The sequence below is a fragment of the Nycticebus coucang genome, chromosome 23 (assembly GCF_027406575.1).
Source record: "Nycticebus coucang isolate mNycCou1 chromosome 23, mNycCou1.pri, whole genome shotgun sequence".
Classification (NCBI taxonomy): domain Eukaryota; kingdom Metazoa; phylum Chordata; class Mammalia; order Primates; family Lorisidae; genus Nycticebus; species Nycticebus coucang.
The window spans coordinates 37,496,341-37,514,886 of record NC_069802.1 but is presented as its reverse complement, the minus strand read 5'-3'; the positions used below and the strand labels follow the sequence as shown (position 1 = coordinate 37,514,886).

Below are 18,546 nucleotides of genomic sequence, written 5' to 3'. Positions count from 1 at the left end.
GGGTGCTGAGGAGTAGGAGGTGAGGGGCTGAGGAGTGAGGAGGTGGGGGAGGAGGGGGAGGTAAGAAAGTCTGGAAGTCCCCTCCAACACTGCTGAGTCTTCCTCCTCTCAGCTGTGACTTCGCCTGTAGGATCTCCCCTTTGGGAGCGAGATGGTGCCGCAGGTGGAGGGATGGGAAGCGCATGCGTTGGGGACTCGTGGGCTGGTGCCTTCCATCCACACGTGCCATAGATGAGTGGTAGCCCAAGCTGCCCTCCACCCAGGCCCAGGTCAGCAAGGAGGAGGAGCAGGGACTGCTGGGCACCCATCTTCCCCTCCTATCCTCACCTCTCCACTGTCTCGCAGAACAGCACGATGACCTCCTGCTGCACATAGTACTCCCTGGGGGACTTCACGGGCACCATGGCCGAGACATAGCTACACACACAAATGAATAAGGTTAAGGCCACCCTCAGACCACCACAGGGCTCTCCTTTAAGGTATTGAAACTGCAACCCTGCCCCATTTCTACAGTTTCAGAAACACACGACTCCCAGCTTCACAACTACTTTATTTTATTTATTTTATTTTATATATATTTTTACTCGCCCTGGGTAGAGTGCCGGTGGCATCACAGCTCATAGCAACCTCCAACTCCTTGGCTTAAGTGATTCTCCTGCCTCTGCCTCTCAAGCGGCTGGGACTACAGGCGCCCGCCACAACGCCCGGCTATTTTTTGGTCGCAGCCGTCATTGTTGTTTGGCGGGCCCAGGCTGGATTCGAACCTGCCAGCTCAGGCGTTATGTGGCTGGAGCCTTAGCCGCTTAAGCCACAGGCGCCAAGACTTTACAACTATTTTAAATCAAAGCTCCTGGCAGGGCAGACTTAGGCCTCACAACCTTAGCCCTGATGACCCTGGAACTGGCACTGCCCATGTCTGAGAACTGTCTCCTACTGTAGCCCTGGCCCTAACAGTGAGCAAGTGACAGAATGGATGAAGGCAGGGAGGCCTGTGTGGTAAACAGGGGGACACCCTAGAGCTCCGCACAGCAGCGTCATGCCGTGGGCACCTCAGTGGCCCTGGAAGCTTCCCAGGCTGCAAAGGCACTCGCAGGAAACATGTTGGATTGCTGCAAGAACATTAAGGCTTGCCCAGCCATCTCCACATGAGAACATTTTCTCTCTAAGTCACTAACTGATTTTTTCTTATGAAAGCTTATTCAGCAAATCTGGGAAGACAAGGAGGCCAGGAGAAAATAAAACTCTGCCCTCTGTGCCCTCACTTCCTACAGCCCTTAAAGTGATGGCTGGTTTCTTAGAGGTCAATAGATGACAAGATGACACTTTTTATTAACCAGGACCACTGCAGATGCTGCCTCCTCTTTTTCTTACTTCGAGTGCTGTCTTGTGTATGGCCGTCACAGGTGCCTAGCCATGTGGGCTTCTCCCAAATTCTCTGCCCTGGAGGCCCATGCCAGCCAGACCCTTCCGGCCCCACCTGTGTCCCTTCTGCCTGTCTCCCCTCCCCAAGCTATGCCCCTCAGAGTTAACTAGCAGGGGCCCTGGCCTAAACCTGGGCTCCTCTCTCTGCACAATTTTTTAGTTGAAATATCCAAGTGAGCTCCCATGAGCTGACAAACCCCCCTCCACTCACAAAGCAAAGGCTGGCCCCACCAACGGCTCCCATACGTAGTCCTCAGTTACCTCAGCTCAAACTCTGCAAATAGGACATCAAAGTGCCTCAGAGCCTCCCGCATCTTTTCTGTATAAGTGTTGAGGTCCCGGAGCGCCTGGTCTCGGAGGGTACCCCGCACATCCTCCAGGCTGCGAGTCAGCTCCTTGGCCAGTGGGCGCATGGCCATGCTCTCAAGCTCACGGTTCATGATGATGGAGCCGGTGGCCAAGCACTGTGGGGCAGAGACATGGTAAGGGAGCAGCCAGGGTGGAGGGCAGGGCTCTCAGGAGTCACCTGTCCCGGGAACCTGGCCTGCTGTGCCCTGAGGTTTCGTGCCTGTCTTCCCACCTGCAATGGTCACCCATCAAGATGGTTGTTGTAACTTCAGGATGCCGCCCTTTTGAGGGAGTCGGACACATGCTGTCAATACGCTCAGAATCACCACCAGGCACCCAAGCTGGTGGAGAGGGCCTGCTGTACCTATGAACCCCCATACCCCCATATCTGCTGTGGGCTCTGGGGGCAGGCCCTGGCATGTCAGGGACATGGGGTCCCACCCGCCGATCTCAGGGCAGGGGTGCTATGACAGAGGTGCTCTCCCAAAGCAGAGCTTCAGTGGGTTCAGGGCAGAACCAATCAAACGACCCATGCGTCTGCTGTAATCAGACAAGCAGGACAAGAAGCTATTTCCCAGGTGAGAGAGCAGGGAGTCAAGAATTTCCCAGGCCATGGGCGGCACCTGTGGCTCAAGGAGTAGGGCGCTGGTCCCATATGCTGGAGGTGGCGGGTTCAAACCCAGCCCCAGCCAAAAAAAAAAAAAAAACCACAAAAAAAAAAAAAAAAAAAAAAGAATTTCCCAGGCCTACTCTCAGGGGGGAACACAGAGCTGGGGGAGCACAGAGCTTGCAGGCACCAGGACCACACAGGAGCTGACAATGCCCTGAATGCCACATGCCCACCAAGCCAGGGGGTACAGGGCCTGCCCCTCCTTACAACTCCTCACCCTCTGTCTGGGACCCACTTCTTACTTTATGGAGGTGAAAACTGAGGCTGGGGATGAGGGATAACCTGCCCAGGGGCCACCCACACCGCTGCAGCCTTGGCGGATACCCCAACTAGACAGGTGGGCACAGGGGCAGTGTGAAATGGGAAGCAGATGGGCACACTTGCTGGGTGGCACTGTGTAAGGGCCTAGGCGTCCCAGGGATCCATCAAGAGGTGAGGAAAGAGGCCAGGACAACCAAGGGACAGGTGTCAGGGCTGCAGTCAGATACCAGGGTACAGCCAAGGGGAAGAGCGGGGGTGGGGGATCCACATGGTGGGAGCTAGGGGAGGCTGGCCCCACCTCCTTGCAGGGAGCAGGCACCATCCTCTCTGAGCCTCACTTCCTCATTGGGAGGTGAAGATAAAGTCTGAGGGGCTGTAGTGACACACAGCTCCCCACCTCCCTGTCACCCTTGCTGTGAGTGACAGAAGGGATCTCCCATTCTTTTTTTTTTTTTTTTTAATTGTTGGGGATTCATTGAGGGTATAAGAAACCAGGTTATACTGATTGCATTTGTTAGGTAAAGTCCCCCTTAAGAAAGTGTCTTACCCCCAAAAGGTGTGGCACACACCAAGACCTCACCCCGTTCCCTCCTTCCCTCTCTCTGCTCTTCCTTTCCCCCACTCCTCCCTCCTTCTTTCTCTCTCTGCTCTCCCCTTCTCTCACCCCAAGCATGACATTCATTGTCATTAATTGTCCTTATATCAAAATTGGGGATCTTCCATTCTTGATTATTACTGCTATTAAGAATTGGTGTTAGGTCCAACAAGTCTGGGGGTCTGAGAACCTCATAAAATGCACTTGGGAACTCCATTTTCATGTGTAGTTTGGGGAGCCCAAGTTCATGGCTTTCCCAGACCTGCTTAGGGGTACATGGCCTAATGGGCTCAGGCTGAGCCATGGAGGAGACACCAGGTCCTTGCACCAGCAGGTGCCACTGGATGAGGTTCATAGGGACACCATGGGGACCATGAAACCAGGCGGCCACCCGCTACCTCAGCACCGAACCACAGCTGGCCGGCCAGGTTGTCATGCCGAATCTCCTCAGGGAATTTGACACAGAAGTCTCGCGGGGCACGGTCCTGAGGGATGCACTCGTCCATGATCTGGTTGATGATGTTCAGTACGTTGTCCTAAAATGGAATGGGAGAGCATGTTGGGGACTGCGTCCAGCCAGCGCCTCTCAACTCGTGCTAGAAATACACACGGTGAGTTTCAACTGTTTTCAGGACTGCAAAAGTGATGCAGCAGCACATCCATCCTTGCTAAATACTCACTGCAAACAGCTCAAATATTCCAGCAGCATCCAGAGTGAAGACAGAAACCACGATACCCCCCACACCTGCATATTCCCTGGAGTAGGTGGTGGCACGATGTCCACATTCTATGCAGATGTCACATAGCCTTTTGTGGCAGCTGTAATGGGTCCCTATGGGAAGAGGACACTTTCCATCTGTGGCCCACAGCAGGTTCCTGCAGGCTTGCAAAAGAACCACACGAGTATCCCTGAGCACCGCACACCTGTTCTTAGGGCAGAGTCTGAGAAGTGGAATCGCTAGGTTGATAGACACATGTAAAAATTTGATTTTTGCTGCCAAATTGTTGTGTTGCTTTTATTGAGATTCCAACCTGTCATCCTAGGTTTTCTCAACACTGCCAGGCAGCACCTGCCACAGGGAGTGATGGCACTAAGAGACGCAGTGAAACTGGCCCAGAACTCCAGGGCCTGTCACTGTAATGCAGGCAGCATCCTCTGTGATAGGAAAAGGGCCTCCTTCAACACCAATGTCCACCAGAGTCAGCAAGCAGGGAACCCTGGCATAGCCTCGGATCTCAGAACCTCAGTTTACTCCTCTGTAGGGTGAGGGGCACAGACCCACGTTAGGGTCAGGAGAGCAAGGCTGGGCCCTGCTCCCTGATGGGGGTCACCTCCCACCTCCTCTGGCACCAGCATATCAGTAACACTGAAGAGAAGCTAGCTCCAGTGACGTGGAGACCCTGACTCCACCCCTCACGGCTATGACACCCGGGACAGGCCACTTCACTTCTCTGATCAGCTGGCCCCGGGCTGCCGAGGGGACCGTGGAAGCTCGTGCTTGTAAAAACCTTGGCTCCATCCTGGCCCTCGGCAGCCTCACACACAGCAACTTTTGTTTTAAAGACTTGGTTTTACTTCACTTCCTTACATACAAGATACAAAGCACAATGGGCCATTTGAACGCTTCCTGTGTGTAAGAGAAACAAGCCCTTTTTATTGCATCTTAAATCACAGTCCATCTTTTTCTTTTAAATTGGCCTATTCTTTAGACATCAACCGTTCATTCAGAAGAACTACAAGAACCTTGAAAGCTTAATTTTTTTCCTTTAATTTGTTAAATATAAAGTTAATTCATCATAGGAAAATTGGAAACAATGGAAAAGCATAAAGGCCAGGAAGATGTCCCTAGAGAAACCATCCAGCAGGTTGGGCATAGTTCCTTTGATCCTTGTCCTCTGTGGGCCTGTCTTTGCTCAGTGCTGAGAGCATCCTGTGAGCTTAATTCTGTACTCACAGCTGTCACTTACTGTTGGACATGTTATAACTCTTTACAAACACAACTTTTGATGGATAGCTATATAAGATTCCAGCATAGGAACCACCCTATTAACCCACTCCTCTCTCTTTTGCTGGACATTCATGATGTTTCTTTTTTCTTCTTCTTCTTTTTTTTTTTTTTTGAGACAGAGTCTCACTATGTCGCCCTCAGTAGACTGCCATGGCATCACAGCAAAAGCAACCTCAAACTCTTGGGCCCAAGCGATTCCCTTGACTCAGCCTCCCAAGTAGCTGGGACTACACGCACTCACCACAAGGCCCAGTCATTCTTTTTTTTTTTTTTTGTAGAGACAGAGTCTCACTTTATCCCCCTCCGTAGAGTGCCATGATAGCACACGGTTCAAACCCAGCCCCGGCCAAACTACAACAACAACAAAAAAATAGCCAGGCATTGTGGCAAGCACCTGTAGTCCCAGCTGCTCAGGAGGCTTAGGCAAGAGAATTGCATAAGTTCAGGAAGTGGAGGTTGCTGTGAGCTGTGATGCCACAGTACTCTACCAAGGGCGGTAAAGTGAGACTCTGTCTCTACAAAAAAAAAAAGGCAGAAATTTTCAGACAGCATAATGAAGTGAGACCCAACTACATGCTACCTATAAGATACCTACTTTATATACAAAGACACAAATAGGTTAAAAGTAGAAGGATAAAAAAAGCTATACCATGTTCACACCAAACAAAAGAAAGCTGGGGTGGCTATATGGATATCAAAGTAGCTTTTAGAACAAAGACTAGTACCTAGGATAAAGAAAGTTATTTCACAATGATAAAGGGGTAAATTTATTAGAAGCACATAATAGTCCTTAACATTTATAAATCTAATGATAGAGCTTCAAACTTCATGAAGTAAGGAAATATAAACAAATCCACATTTATTATCAGAAATTTTAATGTCCCTTTTTTGATGGGACACAGAAAGTAGACGGAAAATCAGCAAAGATATAGTATGTTTTAACAATGCTATTAACCAGCTTGGCATGGTTGACATTTACAGAACACTCTACCTAACAACTGCAGAATACACATACTTCTCAATTTCACATGAAATACACCAAGAAAGACCAAATTGTACACTATAAAATAAACCTCAATAAACTTAAAAATAATTGAAGTCATAGGATGTATATGCTCTGACCACAATGACGTTAAGTTAGATATCATTAACAGAAATGTCTTTAGAAAAATTCCTAAATATTTGGTAACTAAATAACATACTTCTAAATAACTCACAAGTCAAAGAACTCAAGGAGGAAATTGGGAAAAAACTTTGAATGGAATGAAAGTGAAAATGCGATATACCAAAATTTATGGGATGGCCACAATACAACCATTAGGGAGAAGTTTCAACACGAAATTCCTACATTTCAAAGGAAGAAAGTTTATTTTTTCCCTTCTACGTTAAGAAACTATAAAGGGAAGAGCAAATGAAACCCAAAAGCATGCAGAAGAAAGGGGATAATAATAATCAGAACACAAATTTAGTGAAACTGAAAAGAGAAAACAAAGGCCAGGCGTGGTGGCTCACGCCTGTAATCCTAGCACTCTAGGAGGCCGAGCCAGGTGGATTGCCTGAGCTCACAGGCTCAAGGCCAGCCTGAGCAAGAGTGAGCCGCAGTCTCTAAATAGCCAGGCGTTGTGGCGTGTGCCTGTAGTTTCAGCTACTTGGGAGGCTGAGGCAAGAGAATCGCTTGAGCCCAAGAGTTTGCAGTTGCTGTGAGCTATGATGCCACAGCACTTAACCCTAGGGCAACAAAGTGAAACTCTGTCTTAAAAAAAAAAAAAAAAAGAAAAGAAAAGAAAAGAGAAAAACAATGAAGCCAGAAATAGCTCCTCTGAGAAGATCAATAAAATTGTTAAAAATCTATTGATGTAGTTCAGGAAGAAAACAGAGAACACACAACTTATCAATAACAGGAATGAGAGAAGTGACCTCACTATAGATCCTACATATATTAAAACAACCATAAGGAAATATTAAAAACAACTTATGCCAATAAATTCAACAATTTAGATGAAATTTCTTGAAAGACAACATCTCTCTCAAGAATAAAAAGACAATCTTAAAACCCTACATTTACTCAAGAAACTGAATTTGTAGTTAAAAATTTTCCTATAGGCTCAGCACCTGTAGTTCAAGTGGCTAAGGTGCCGCCACATACACCAAAACTGGCAGGTTCGAATCCAGCCTGGGTCTACCAAGCAACAATGACAATACAACCAAAAAATAGCCAGGCACTGTGGCGGGTACCTATAGTACCAGCTACTTGGGAGGCTGAAGCAAGAGAATCGCTTCAGCCCAGGAGTTGGAGGTTGCTGTGAGCTGTGATGCCACCGCGCTCTACCCAGGGCAACAGCTTGAGGCTCTGTCTCAAGAAAAAAAAAAAAATTTCCTACAAAGAAAATTCCAGGTCCAGAGAGATTCACAATGAATTCTATCAAATATTTACCAAGAAATAACACTAATTCTTCAGAAACTTTTCCAAAAGATTGAATAGAGGGCCGGATGTTGTGGTTAGCAATTTGGGAGGTCAAAGCAGAACTCACAGGAGTTCCAGACCAGCCTGAGCAAGAGCAACACCCCGTCTCGACTGAAAATAGAAAAACTAGCTGGGCCTTGTGGTGAGCACCTGTAGTCCCAGCTACTTAGGAGGCTGAGGCAGGAGGATCACTTGAGCCCAGGAGTTCGAGGTTGCAATGAATTATGATGTGCACCTGCACTCTAGCCTGGGCAAGAACAAAAACAAAGCAAAGCAAAAAAAATCGCTGCTTTAATATTCCATAATATAGGGGTTACATGTATGAGGGCTGTCCAGAAACTATCCAGCCATATCATATGAAAAATGTGGGGCAGCGTCTGTGGCTCAGATGAGTAGGGTGCCAGCCCCATATACCGAGGGTGGCGGGTTCAAACCCGGCCCCGGCCAAACTGCAACAAAAAATAACCGGGTGTTGTGGTGGGGGCCTGTAGTCCCAGCTACATGAGAGGCTGAGGCAAGAGAATCACCTAAGCCCAAGAGCTGGAGGTTGCTATGAGCTGTGACACCACGGCACTCTACCCAGGGCAACAAAATGAGACTCTGTCTCTTAAAAAAAAAAAGAAAGAAAGAAATAAAAAGAAAAATATGACTGGATACTTTCTGGACAGCCTTGAACATCCTTATGCAATAGGATATTTATTTCTAGGGATGGATTTGCAAAAGTAGAAATGCTGGATGGAAGAAAATGTTGTGCTTTTTGTTTTTGAGACAGAGTCTCACTCAGTCTCCCTGGGGGTGAGTGCTGTGGAGTCACAGCTCATAGCAACCTCAAACTCTTTGGCTCAAGTGATCTTCTTGCCTCAGCCTAAGTAACTGAGACAACAGGCACCCACCACAAGCCTGGCTATTTTTAGAGACAGGGTCTCACTCTTGCTTAGGCTGGTCTCTAACTCCTGAGCTCAGGTAATCTGCCTGCCTTGGGCTCCCAGAGTGCTAGGATTATAGATGTGAGCCACTGGGCCCAGATCGAGAATGTATATTTTTAATTTTGCAAGATATTGCTAGGTTCCTTTTCAAAATGATACAATAGTTCACAGTCCTGCTAGCAACATTTCAACGTGCATTTCTCTGCATTTTTGACAACAGTGGTATTATCCTTCTCTCATATTTTGATGAAATATGTGTTTCATATTTTTCATATCAAAACATATTCAGTGTTTTGATATTCTGATGGGTAAGATGGTATAGTAGTGACAATTTAAAATACTGTCAGGTTTAAAATATGGTTTTACCATTTTTGGGTTTTTTTTTTTAGTCACAGAGGCAAATTTAATACTTCTCATGGTATGAAAGAGTCCCCAAGATAACAGAAATTAAAAGAGTAATTGTGACAGTTTTCATGACATGGTCAGTAAGCTGAAGAGACAGGAGATGTAATGACATTCAGCCTAGAATTCCAAAAGGCTTAGGCCTCTGTAGAAGGACCTCCTGAGCCGACAGAATTCTGCTTCTCAGAGCCCACTGGCTTCTGTGGTTTGTCTTGGGGCATTTTTCTTACTGAGGAGTTGCTTGCTATCTGAAATGACTGCCTAAGTTCAAGGTGACTATTTCTTCGCTTCAGTAAAGTGAAACATAGAATCTCTTTCTCATTTCTTTCTAAGTTTTTATCTTCCTGGTGACATCAATAGTGCAAGGTGAGAAAGTTACTTTTAACAGAATAAACAGAAGGAATTTTTTTCTTCCCTCCCCCTTCCCCTAAATGGAGTTTTTGAAAGAAAATTCAGGAAGGAGGAAACAGGATTTGGAGACAACATAATAGTACACTACTAAGCCTCCAATTTGAATGGATTAGCATTTGGGCAATAATTGTCAGGTAAAGTCCATCTAAGTAAAGCAACTATAATTTGTTCCTGAAGTGGTTCTTTAATTTAAGGACTTTTTAAAGGTGACAAAAGTTTTGCTGAAAGCCACTGACAGGCAAAGGATGCACCATCTCCATTTGCAACCCCCTGGCACAAATGACCTGCCCCCCCCCCCCAAAAAAAAAAAAACTAGTTCTAGAACAGCCAGGGTGAATTACATCTCCAGTCTGGGGAACATGTTGGCAGATCTCAGTGTCCTGAGTGTGTCTTCAACTAATACCAAAGATCTAAATACTGTAGAAAGTTCTTAGACTTTGGATTTGTGTTTGCTAAACATTTGGTCTTCAAATACTAGGTTGTCATCAGTGTTTTGCTTAGAAGGTGCGGGTTCCCTGCCCCGTACTTTGCTAAACACTGTCTCCTTGCCCCAACAGTTGGATGTGTTGCTGCAGCCGTCTCTCTCCCTGGCTGACTTGTTCAGTATCTGTGCATTCTTAGGCCATTCAACTTTGCTAAAATAATTTACAAATAGCATTTTTTTGTTTTTTGGGACAATCTCACTCTATTGCCCTGGGTTTATTTGTTTTTGAGACAGAGTCTCATTTTGTTGCCCCCTAGTAGGGTGCTGTGGCATCATAGCTCACAGCAACCTCAGACTCTTGGGTTCAAGTGATTCTCTTGCCTCAGCCTCCCAAATAGCTGGGACTACAGGCATCCGCCACAACACCCAGCTATTTTAAGAGACCCAGTCTCACTCTAGCTCAGGCTGATCTCAAATTTGGGAGCTTAGGTGATCCATCCGCCTCAGCCTCCTAGAGTGCTGGGATTATAAGTGTGAGCCACCTCACCAGGCCCTCAAGGACACTCTTGCCTCAGCCTCCAGGGTATCTGGGACTGCAGGCGCCTGCCACACACCTGGCTAATTTTTCTAATTTGAGTACAGACAGGGTCTCACTCTAGCTCAGTCTGGTCTCAAACTCCTGACCAATCCACTCCTCAGCCTCCCAGAGTGCTGGGATTACAGGCATTAGCCACTGTGCCCCCACCTTAAAAATAATATTTTAGGTGTGTTCTGGCAATGGGGGGAGCATTTAAATATTGTTTTTTTCCTTGAGTATAAAAAATCTACTTTTTGTGGGAGTCAGGACCAAAATATTCTCTACCCTAGGGTGGCTTATTTCTCTTTCTGGAAACCCAAATAAACATCCATGGTAAACTTTTCTTTACTCTTGCAGTTCAGGTTGTTTTGGAAAAATACAGGAAAATAGCGATTAAAAAAATCACTTTCCAAAGACAACACCTGTCACCTTTTAGTGTATTGTCTTCTGTTCTTCAAGGTTTTACACAGCACCTCCACGTTACATACAGAGTAGAGAGCATACTGTTTACACAGTTTCTTTATCACTTCCTTTCTTCTGGAAACTGTAACAAGCATTTCTCCAGGATTTGAAAAAAAAGTTTTGTAGGTATAAGTAAAATGACCTTTGCTGGGTTTTTACTTATTATAAAGAGTAAAACATGTTATTTTTTAAAATTAGAAAGTGCAGCCAGGTGCAGTGGCTCATGCCTGTAATCCCAGCACTCTGGGAGGCCAAGGCAAGTGGATTGCCTGAGCTCACCAGTTCAAGACCAGCCTGAGCCAGAGCCAGTCCTCATCTCTAAAAATAGCCAGGCGTTGTGGTGGGCACTTGTCATCCCAGCTACTCGGGAGCTTGAGGCAAGAGAATTGTTTGAGCCCAAGAGTCAGAAGTTGCTGTGAGCTATGATGCCACAGAACTCTACCAGGGGCAACAATGTGAGACTCTGTCTCAAAAAAAAAAAGAAAGAAGGGTGGTGCCTGTGGCTCAGTCCGTGGGGCGCCGGCCCCGTATACTGAGGGTGGCGGGTTCGGACCCGGCCCTGGCCAAACTGCAACCAAAAGGTGGCCGGGCGTTGTGGCGGGCGCCTGTAGTCCCAGCTGCTCGGGAGGCTGAGGCAGGAGAATCGCTTAAGCCCAGGCAGTTGCTGTGAGCTGTGTGAGGCCACGGCACTCTACCAAGGGCCATAAAGTGAGACTCTGTCTCTACAAAAAAAAAAAAAAAAAGAAAAGAAAGTGCAGATAAGCTCAAATAAGAAACTCACTAAAACCAAACATGATCCCACCTCTCAGAGACAAGCTCTACAAATATTTTCATGCATTTCCTTCTGTACTTAGGTTGTCTGTATTATAGAGCTACAGAGGGAGCACATTCTCATGCCATTTTTAGTTTGCATTATTCATTTACAGATGTACTGATGCATATTTTCAAATAAAGACATAATGAAATCTACCAAAAAAGCTGCCCTTTTTTGGTAGATTCCATTATGGCTGGTCTTGAACTGGGGAGCTCAGGCAATCAACCTTCCTTGGCCTCCCAGAGTGCTGGGATTACAGGCGTGAGCCACTGCGCCCAGCTGTACTTTCTAATTTTAATAAATAACATGTTTTATTCTTATAATAAGTAAAAACCCAGCAAAGGTCATTTTACTTATACCTACAAAAAATTTTTTCAAATCCTGGAGAGATGCTTGTTATAGTTTCCAGAAAAAAAGAAGCAATAAAGAAATTGTGTAAACAGTATGCTCTCTACTCAGAACTAAGAAGTGAATTTAGTATGATAGTACAAAATACATGGTGGGCCTTCTTCTCATTGCCTGGCACACAGCTCCTAAAACCCTCTGGGATCTCTGGGGTGATGAGTGCCTTTTGTATGGTAATGTGACGACTGATAACAGGTGACAGCTTCAAGACTAGGCATCTCTAGAAAGACTTTCAGCTTCACCCCCAAACCTTGGGGCCAAAGATGTAATCAACAGTGCCTACCTAATGAAGCCGTCATAAAAACCCAAAAGGCCTGGGTTCCAAGAGAGAGCTTCCAAAGGACTGGGAACACATCTGTCTGCATGAGGGTGGGGCCCAGTTCCACGGGAGGAAAAGCTCCTCCCTGGGGACCCATCCAGACCTGGCCCTAGTCATCTCTTCTGTTTGACTGGTCATCCATGTCCTTTATTAATAAACTGGTAAAACTGAGTTTCCCTGAGTCCTCTGAGCTGCTCTTGACAATTAATGGAACCCAGGAGGGGTCATGGGAACCCCAACTTACAGCCAGTTGGTAAAAGCACAGATCACACCCAGAGCTGGCAATGGCCGGCATCTGAAAGGGGGTGGTCTTAAGAGACTGAGCCCTCAGCCCTGGCATCATAGGCTACCCCCAGACAGACAGGGTCAGAAATGGGTGAATTTGAAGACCCCCAGCAGGTGTCTGCTGGAGAATCACCTGATGTGTGGAAAACTCCCACATCTGGCCACAGAGCACTGAGTGACTGAACTCTTGCTACCTATATTCCTACAGAAAGGCTTCAGAACACAAGATCAACACACAAAAGTCAGTTGTATTTCTATGTATTGGCACCAAATGACTGAAAATTGAAGATTTAAAAGGCGATGTCATTTATAACACCCTGAAAAGACATGAAATACAGTCACCCCTAGGAGCACGCAGGGGATGGTTCCAGGACCACCTGTGTATGCCCAAACTGCCCATGCTCGAGCTTCGCATCCCTCAACCTGTTAGGCTTGAAAAGGTCCGTGTCTAAGTGGACCCCTGATGATTAAATCTAGATCAAGGGTCAACAGGACTAGGGTTGGTTCTGGGCACGCTGGATCTGAGTGGCTGGGAAGAACACGGGGAGCATGCTAGGTCTGCGAGGAGCAGAGGCTGAGAGGGTCGCCTGGGGTGGTCAGCACACGGTGCTTATGGCCAGGAGCAACAGGGGCACAGGGAGATGCCGAGGCCTGAAGTGTAAGTGGCTGGGGGAGGAGGGTCATTGAAGAACCGGAGCAGAAGTGACTGGTGGGTTGGGAGGGGTCCTGGAGCAAGTAGACAGAGTGCAGCAAGGAGGAAGGCGCCACATGGTGTGAGATGATGCCCAGATGCCCTCAAGGTCCCTTCGCGGACCCAGAACAAGAAGAACGTGTGTGCTCAAGTCACTCCCTTCTGACCTTTCTCATGGGGCAGGTCTCACTGTGTCAAGATGCTTGCTTGGAGGGGCCAGGAACAGCCACCAAGCTGCTCAGAAAATCACATGGGGCCTGAGGTGGCCAGAAGAGCTGTCCTGGCCACAGACAGGTCTCTGATGCTGCCGAGGCCCCAGGACCAGCCCGGCACCACCAATTCTGCCACCTTGCAGGGGCCGCACGTGGGTGGAATCTGGGACCACAGTGACACATGGTGGGTGCCCCCGATGGTTGGGCACCTGTCCCCCCACCTCCCAGGGCAGCAAGGATCCAGCAAGACCTGCAGGCAGAATTCATGGAGAACATTCTGGAACTCTGTAAAAAATCCTGATTGCCAGTTGCTCTTGTGTCTGGTGCACTGAGAAGAGAACCTCGCTGAGATGTTTTTCGCAGCAGCTTCTGGGGCATCTCTGAATATGCAGCAGGAGCTGGCAGCACAGTGAGTCAGCAACAGAGTGTGACCCGCAGACCCGCAGTGCCCAGCAGGCCCTTGCTCCTGGCTCAGGTGCTACCCCCCCCCACTCCTGCTCTCCTCAGTGTCCTATGCAATTTGCCACTTCCAGCTGAGCCCTTTACCCCAGGCTGTGCCACCAGGATCATCCATCTTCCTGGCCTGGTGAGCCCTGAGAATGTCCCCACAAGGTGTAGACAGGTGGCAAAACTGTCCTTGTCTGCTGAGGACAGGCACTTGGTCCAAGCCCACCTGGCCTCCTGGCACCGCAACTCACCTGGCAGGAGCGGAACTGGCTGACAAGCAGTGTGCACCGCTGGGGGTCCTTGCGTCCATCTAGGCTGTCCAGCTCTGCAGCCACCTGATTCAGCTCCTCATCCGCATAGTAGAACCGGGCAAGCAGTTGTGGGTCCGACCTCTGTGGAGAAAGGGGCCGGAGGCATGAGTGGGTGGCCTGCCTCAACCCACAGCAGCTGGAGTGGGCATCAGCATGTGGCCTGTCCCCAGACCTTCTACCTTGAGCCACAGGGGCTCTCCCACCAGCTTTCCACACCCAGACCCATGAGGACACAGCTAAAGCATGGCTCAAGCTGCCTTTCTGCCCCCAGCCTGGCATCCAAGGTCCCTCTGTGTCTCACTCATGGCTGTGCCCCCTTGCAAAAGGCTGCCCAAGCCTGCTGGATGCCACTGTCAGCTCCAGCCCCACTCATGCAGAGCCCACAGAAGACGGGTTGGACAAGTGGGTCCCAGCCCTGGGACTGGGACATCATTGATGCTCTAGGGAAGAGTGATTTTTTTTTTTTTCGTAGAGATGGAGTCTCACTTTATCACCCTCAGTAGATTGCCGTGATGTCACACAGCTCACAAGCAAACTCCAATTCCTGGGCTTCGGTGATTCTCTTGTGTCGGCCTCCTGAGTAGCTGGGACTGTAGGTGCCCACCACAACGCCCAGTTATTTTTAGAGATGGGGCCTCTTCTCTGGCTCAGGCTGGTCTTGAACTCATGAGCTTAGGGAATCCATCTGCCTCGGCCTCCCAGAGTACTAGGATTACAGGCATGAGCCACCGCGCCTGGCCCTCTAGGGAAGAGTGCTATTCACAAAAATAAGATGACAGAGAGAGCCACTAAAAGAAGTGGCCCAGAGTAATACAGTAATATTTTCCTCCACTTAAATGAAGAATGACTGACAATTTCCCATTCCCTATTCTCTAGAAACTTCTCAGCCCTTCAGCCTAGTCTCCAAAATGCCAGCACTTTGTGACAGGAAACTTTAAACTCTGAGGCTCCCATCACATGTGCACGTATTCTGATCCTGGGTCTTGAAGCCCAGTCACCCCTCCCCTGGTGGCCAGTTCACGGCCCCACCCGCCTTCTCAGCCCTACACACCAGCAGGGCCTTTAGCTGCTTCCCTTGGATCTGAGTTTCAAGGACTAAGAGAAGCCCACTGGAAAAGTGATGAAGCCCTGGGAAATATTTCTGTCAAGGCACTCTCCATAACTGCATGGAGAGGTACCAAGGACAGGGAACACACTACATCACTAGGAGCTCCAATTTGCTACAATGTTGCACTCACACACGCACATGCACACATGGTGAGCACGTGCGTTCATGCACGGTGAGCACACGCACTCATGCACGCACACACATGCACACATGTGCACACTCATGCACATACACATACTCATACGCATACACATAAGCATATGTGTGCACACACAGTGAGCACACGTGCACACACTCATAGGCACACATGCATACACACTCGTGCACACACACGCACACATTGTACGTACATGCACTCATACCCACATGTACACACGGTGTGCGCACACACTCATACACACACAGCACAAAATCAACATGATTCACTCTCAGTTCCACCAGAGAATCAGCACTGGGCCCTGTTCGTGGCCTGCAGTTTGATACGAGCTCTCTTTTTGTATCTGTTTCCCTTTTCCTTTCACCTTCTCAATCCTTTCCTCTCCTCTCACAACCTCGTCCACCATCACTTTCTCTTGGGTATAGAGTCTCAGTTGCAGATCCCACAGTCCTGACCCTCCTGGTCAGCTTGGGCAGAGAGAGGAGACCCCAAAAAAGGCTGAGCAGACCATCATGAACTGGGGGCTTCATGGGTTCCAACAGCTCCCAGAGTGATAAGGACAGCACAGGACCCCCACAGCACCTCGCTGCCCGGCTCTGGTGACAGACCACCTGGATATGTGATGGGCAGGGCCTGTGAGAGGCTCCCAGGACTTCCTACAGGACGGAGCCTTGTTCATTCACCCAGTGGACACTGTCTGAGAACCTGTGCTGCCAGAAGCTGGCAGGACAGGGACATGGATAGGAGCAGGACAGACCCAGACCCACCCCACCTGGTGGGCTGTATCCCTGCTGCACTGAAGCCCTCATGTTCCTTCCCACATGTTCCCATGTTCCCGCAGCCCTGACTATGCTCACTGACAAGACACCACCTGGCCCAACAACCGAGCCAGGTGCTGAATTTAGGGCACTGAAGGTGTTGCCAGGGACCTAAATCTCTGCTCTGAGAAGGAGGGTGTGATGGGGGCCATGCTCAAAGACACCAGGTATGAGGGAGCTCTGCCTGGCACCAAAATCTGCACCATGCAAAAACAGATACCATGTTCAAATACTCATACCAACTGCCCCATCACCACAGCCCCGCTTGGCTGCTGGAGAAGGCATGGCAGCGCTGCAGGTGCGTGAAAGGGGGATGGTGGCTGTGGAGCTGAATGTGAAGCCCCACCCATCACAGGCTGGGCTGTCATCTACTCCACCATGGAGTGAGAAAGGGACTGAGGTTCTAGGGGACTGTGCACACGTCCACTCAAGCTCATCCACACACTCCCTTCTCCATGCTCAGGAAAGGCCACAAACCACCATATATGAGCACACACACACCTGAGTCTGTGTGTGCAACTACGTGACAGTGTGTGTACATGCACGTGCACAGAAGTATTTGTGTGTGCGTGTACGTCTGCACACATCACCAGCCTGGGGTGGGAGGCCTGGAGCTGGCTGGTGTCCCTAACTCAACCCTGGGTTCCAGGCCCCCCCAGGCTGCCCTGCACTCTACTCCCTTCATTCATGGCACAAAGGGGGCCTGTTTTCTGTCCTGGGGCCTCCTCAGGAAGTCGTCCCACCTGGGTGCATGCTCAAACATCTGGGCTAGGCAGGCAATGCAAAGCGGACAGGAAGACTGAGGGGCCAGTGGGGGACAGGTATGCACCCGTGGAAAGATACAAGGAAGAAGAGAGCAAAGCCTGACTGGGGGCCGATTCAGCCCTGTGGCTGCCCACAAGCCACCCCCCTGAGAAGGTGTCGACTGTCCATGGTCTCCAGCACAGGTGTTTCCACCTGGATCTAGGCAGCCAAGCCTTGGGAATGGCATTGAGAGCCCTGCACACAGGGACGTGCAGCTGGCATCTTTCTGCGGATTTCCAACCCTCATGGGCCATGCCCACCTGTCCTGTGCTAACTCTACTCAGGTAGAACCATCAGAACCAGATGGCTCCTGACTGCTCACTGAGGCCAGCACATCACTTGGGAAAGGGCTTTCACCTTGTTCATCTGAGAAGCAATCTCACAGGTGTGACCACACGCTCGCAAGCAGGTGAGGCTCAGGTGCATATCCTGCTGCCCCATGGAGGAGAGCCTCAAGGGACTGGTGTCCAAAATGAAATCAAATACAGCTCCACTCATGGCCGTCCACCCTGACGACCCCAAGTGCTCAGGCAGTTGCAAGGTGGTGACTGCCTGAACCCAGATCCTCCTTGTGGTCCCAGCTGCTGGGGTAGACAGCCTTCCGCTGGGCAGAGGTGAGCCTGCATCACCTCAGCAGCTCCCCACAGGGCCCAAGACAGGGGTGGGCTCATCCCAGCCCAATCCACACTCCCTCATCACCCCCTCGCCTCTCTGTGCCACCCTGCATAAAGCTGCCCAGTGGGGGGAATGTTACCAAACACGCTGCCACCAGGACAGAAGCATGTTCATGCCATAATGCTCCCAGGAGAGCACAAACAGAGGCTGAAAACACTGAGGCTGCTCGGGGTACCCAAATGCCCTCAGGCTCAGGTTGTGGCCTTCCCCCCATCTTCCCCTTTAGGGTATCCCGACCTCGATCCACAGGCTTGCCTGGGTCTTCCTGAGTGGAAGGGTCACTGGGCAGATCGCACTGCCTGGACCTGCTGCTGGTGGGGCCAGCTGGCAGGGAGAATTCACTGCGTGCTCTTTACTGTGGGCTGAACTGTGCCCCCCAATTCACACATGGAAGCCCTAACCCCCAAGACCTAAAATGTGACTGTATCTGGAGATAGGAAATATTCTTTTTTAATTTCAAAATATTATGGGGTACAAATGTTTTGGTTACACAAATTGCTTCTGTATGGTTTGAATCAAAGTTATAAGT

General features: G+C 49.1%; 1 protein-coding gene across 10 annotated transcripts in view; it reads right to left on the bottom strand.

The window, feature by feature from the left end:
* The window catches only part of ZFYVE28 (zinc finger FYVE-type containing 28), a 97,430-nt gene that overhangs the window by 34,357 nt on the left and 44,527 nt on the right, over positions 1–18,546 (bottom strand). For 6 of the 10 annotated variants that reach the window (XM_053577986.1, XM_053577993.1, XM_053577990.1 and 3 more), the window contains 4 exons: positions 14,396–14,536; positions 3,692–3,832; positions 1,684–1,886; positions 328–417 (listed from right to left, as the gene is read on the bottom strand). In XM_053577986.1, the coding sequence (XP_053433961.1) occupies positions 328–417; positions 1,684–1,886; positions 3,692–3,832; positions 14,396–14,536 (575 nt within the window). The remainder of the gene's footprint in view (positions 1–327; positions 418–1,683; positions 1,887–3,691; positions 3,833–14,395; positions 14,537–18,546) is intronic. The other 4 variants (XM_053577987.1, XM_053577991.1, XM_053577989.1 and 1 more) reach the window with 1 other exon arrangement.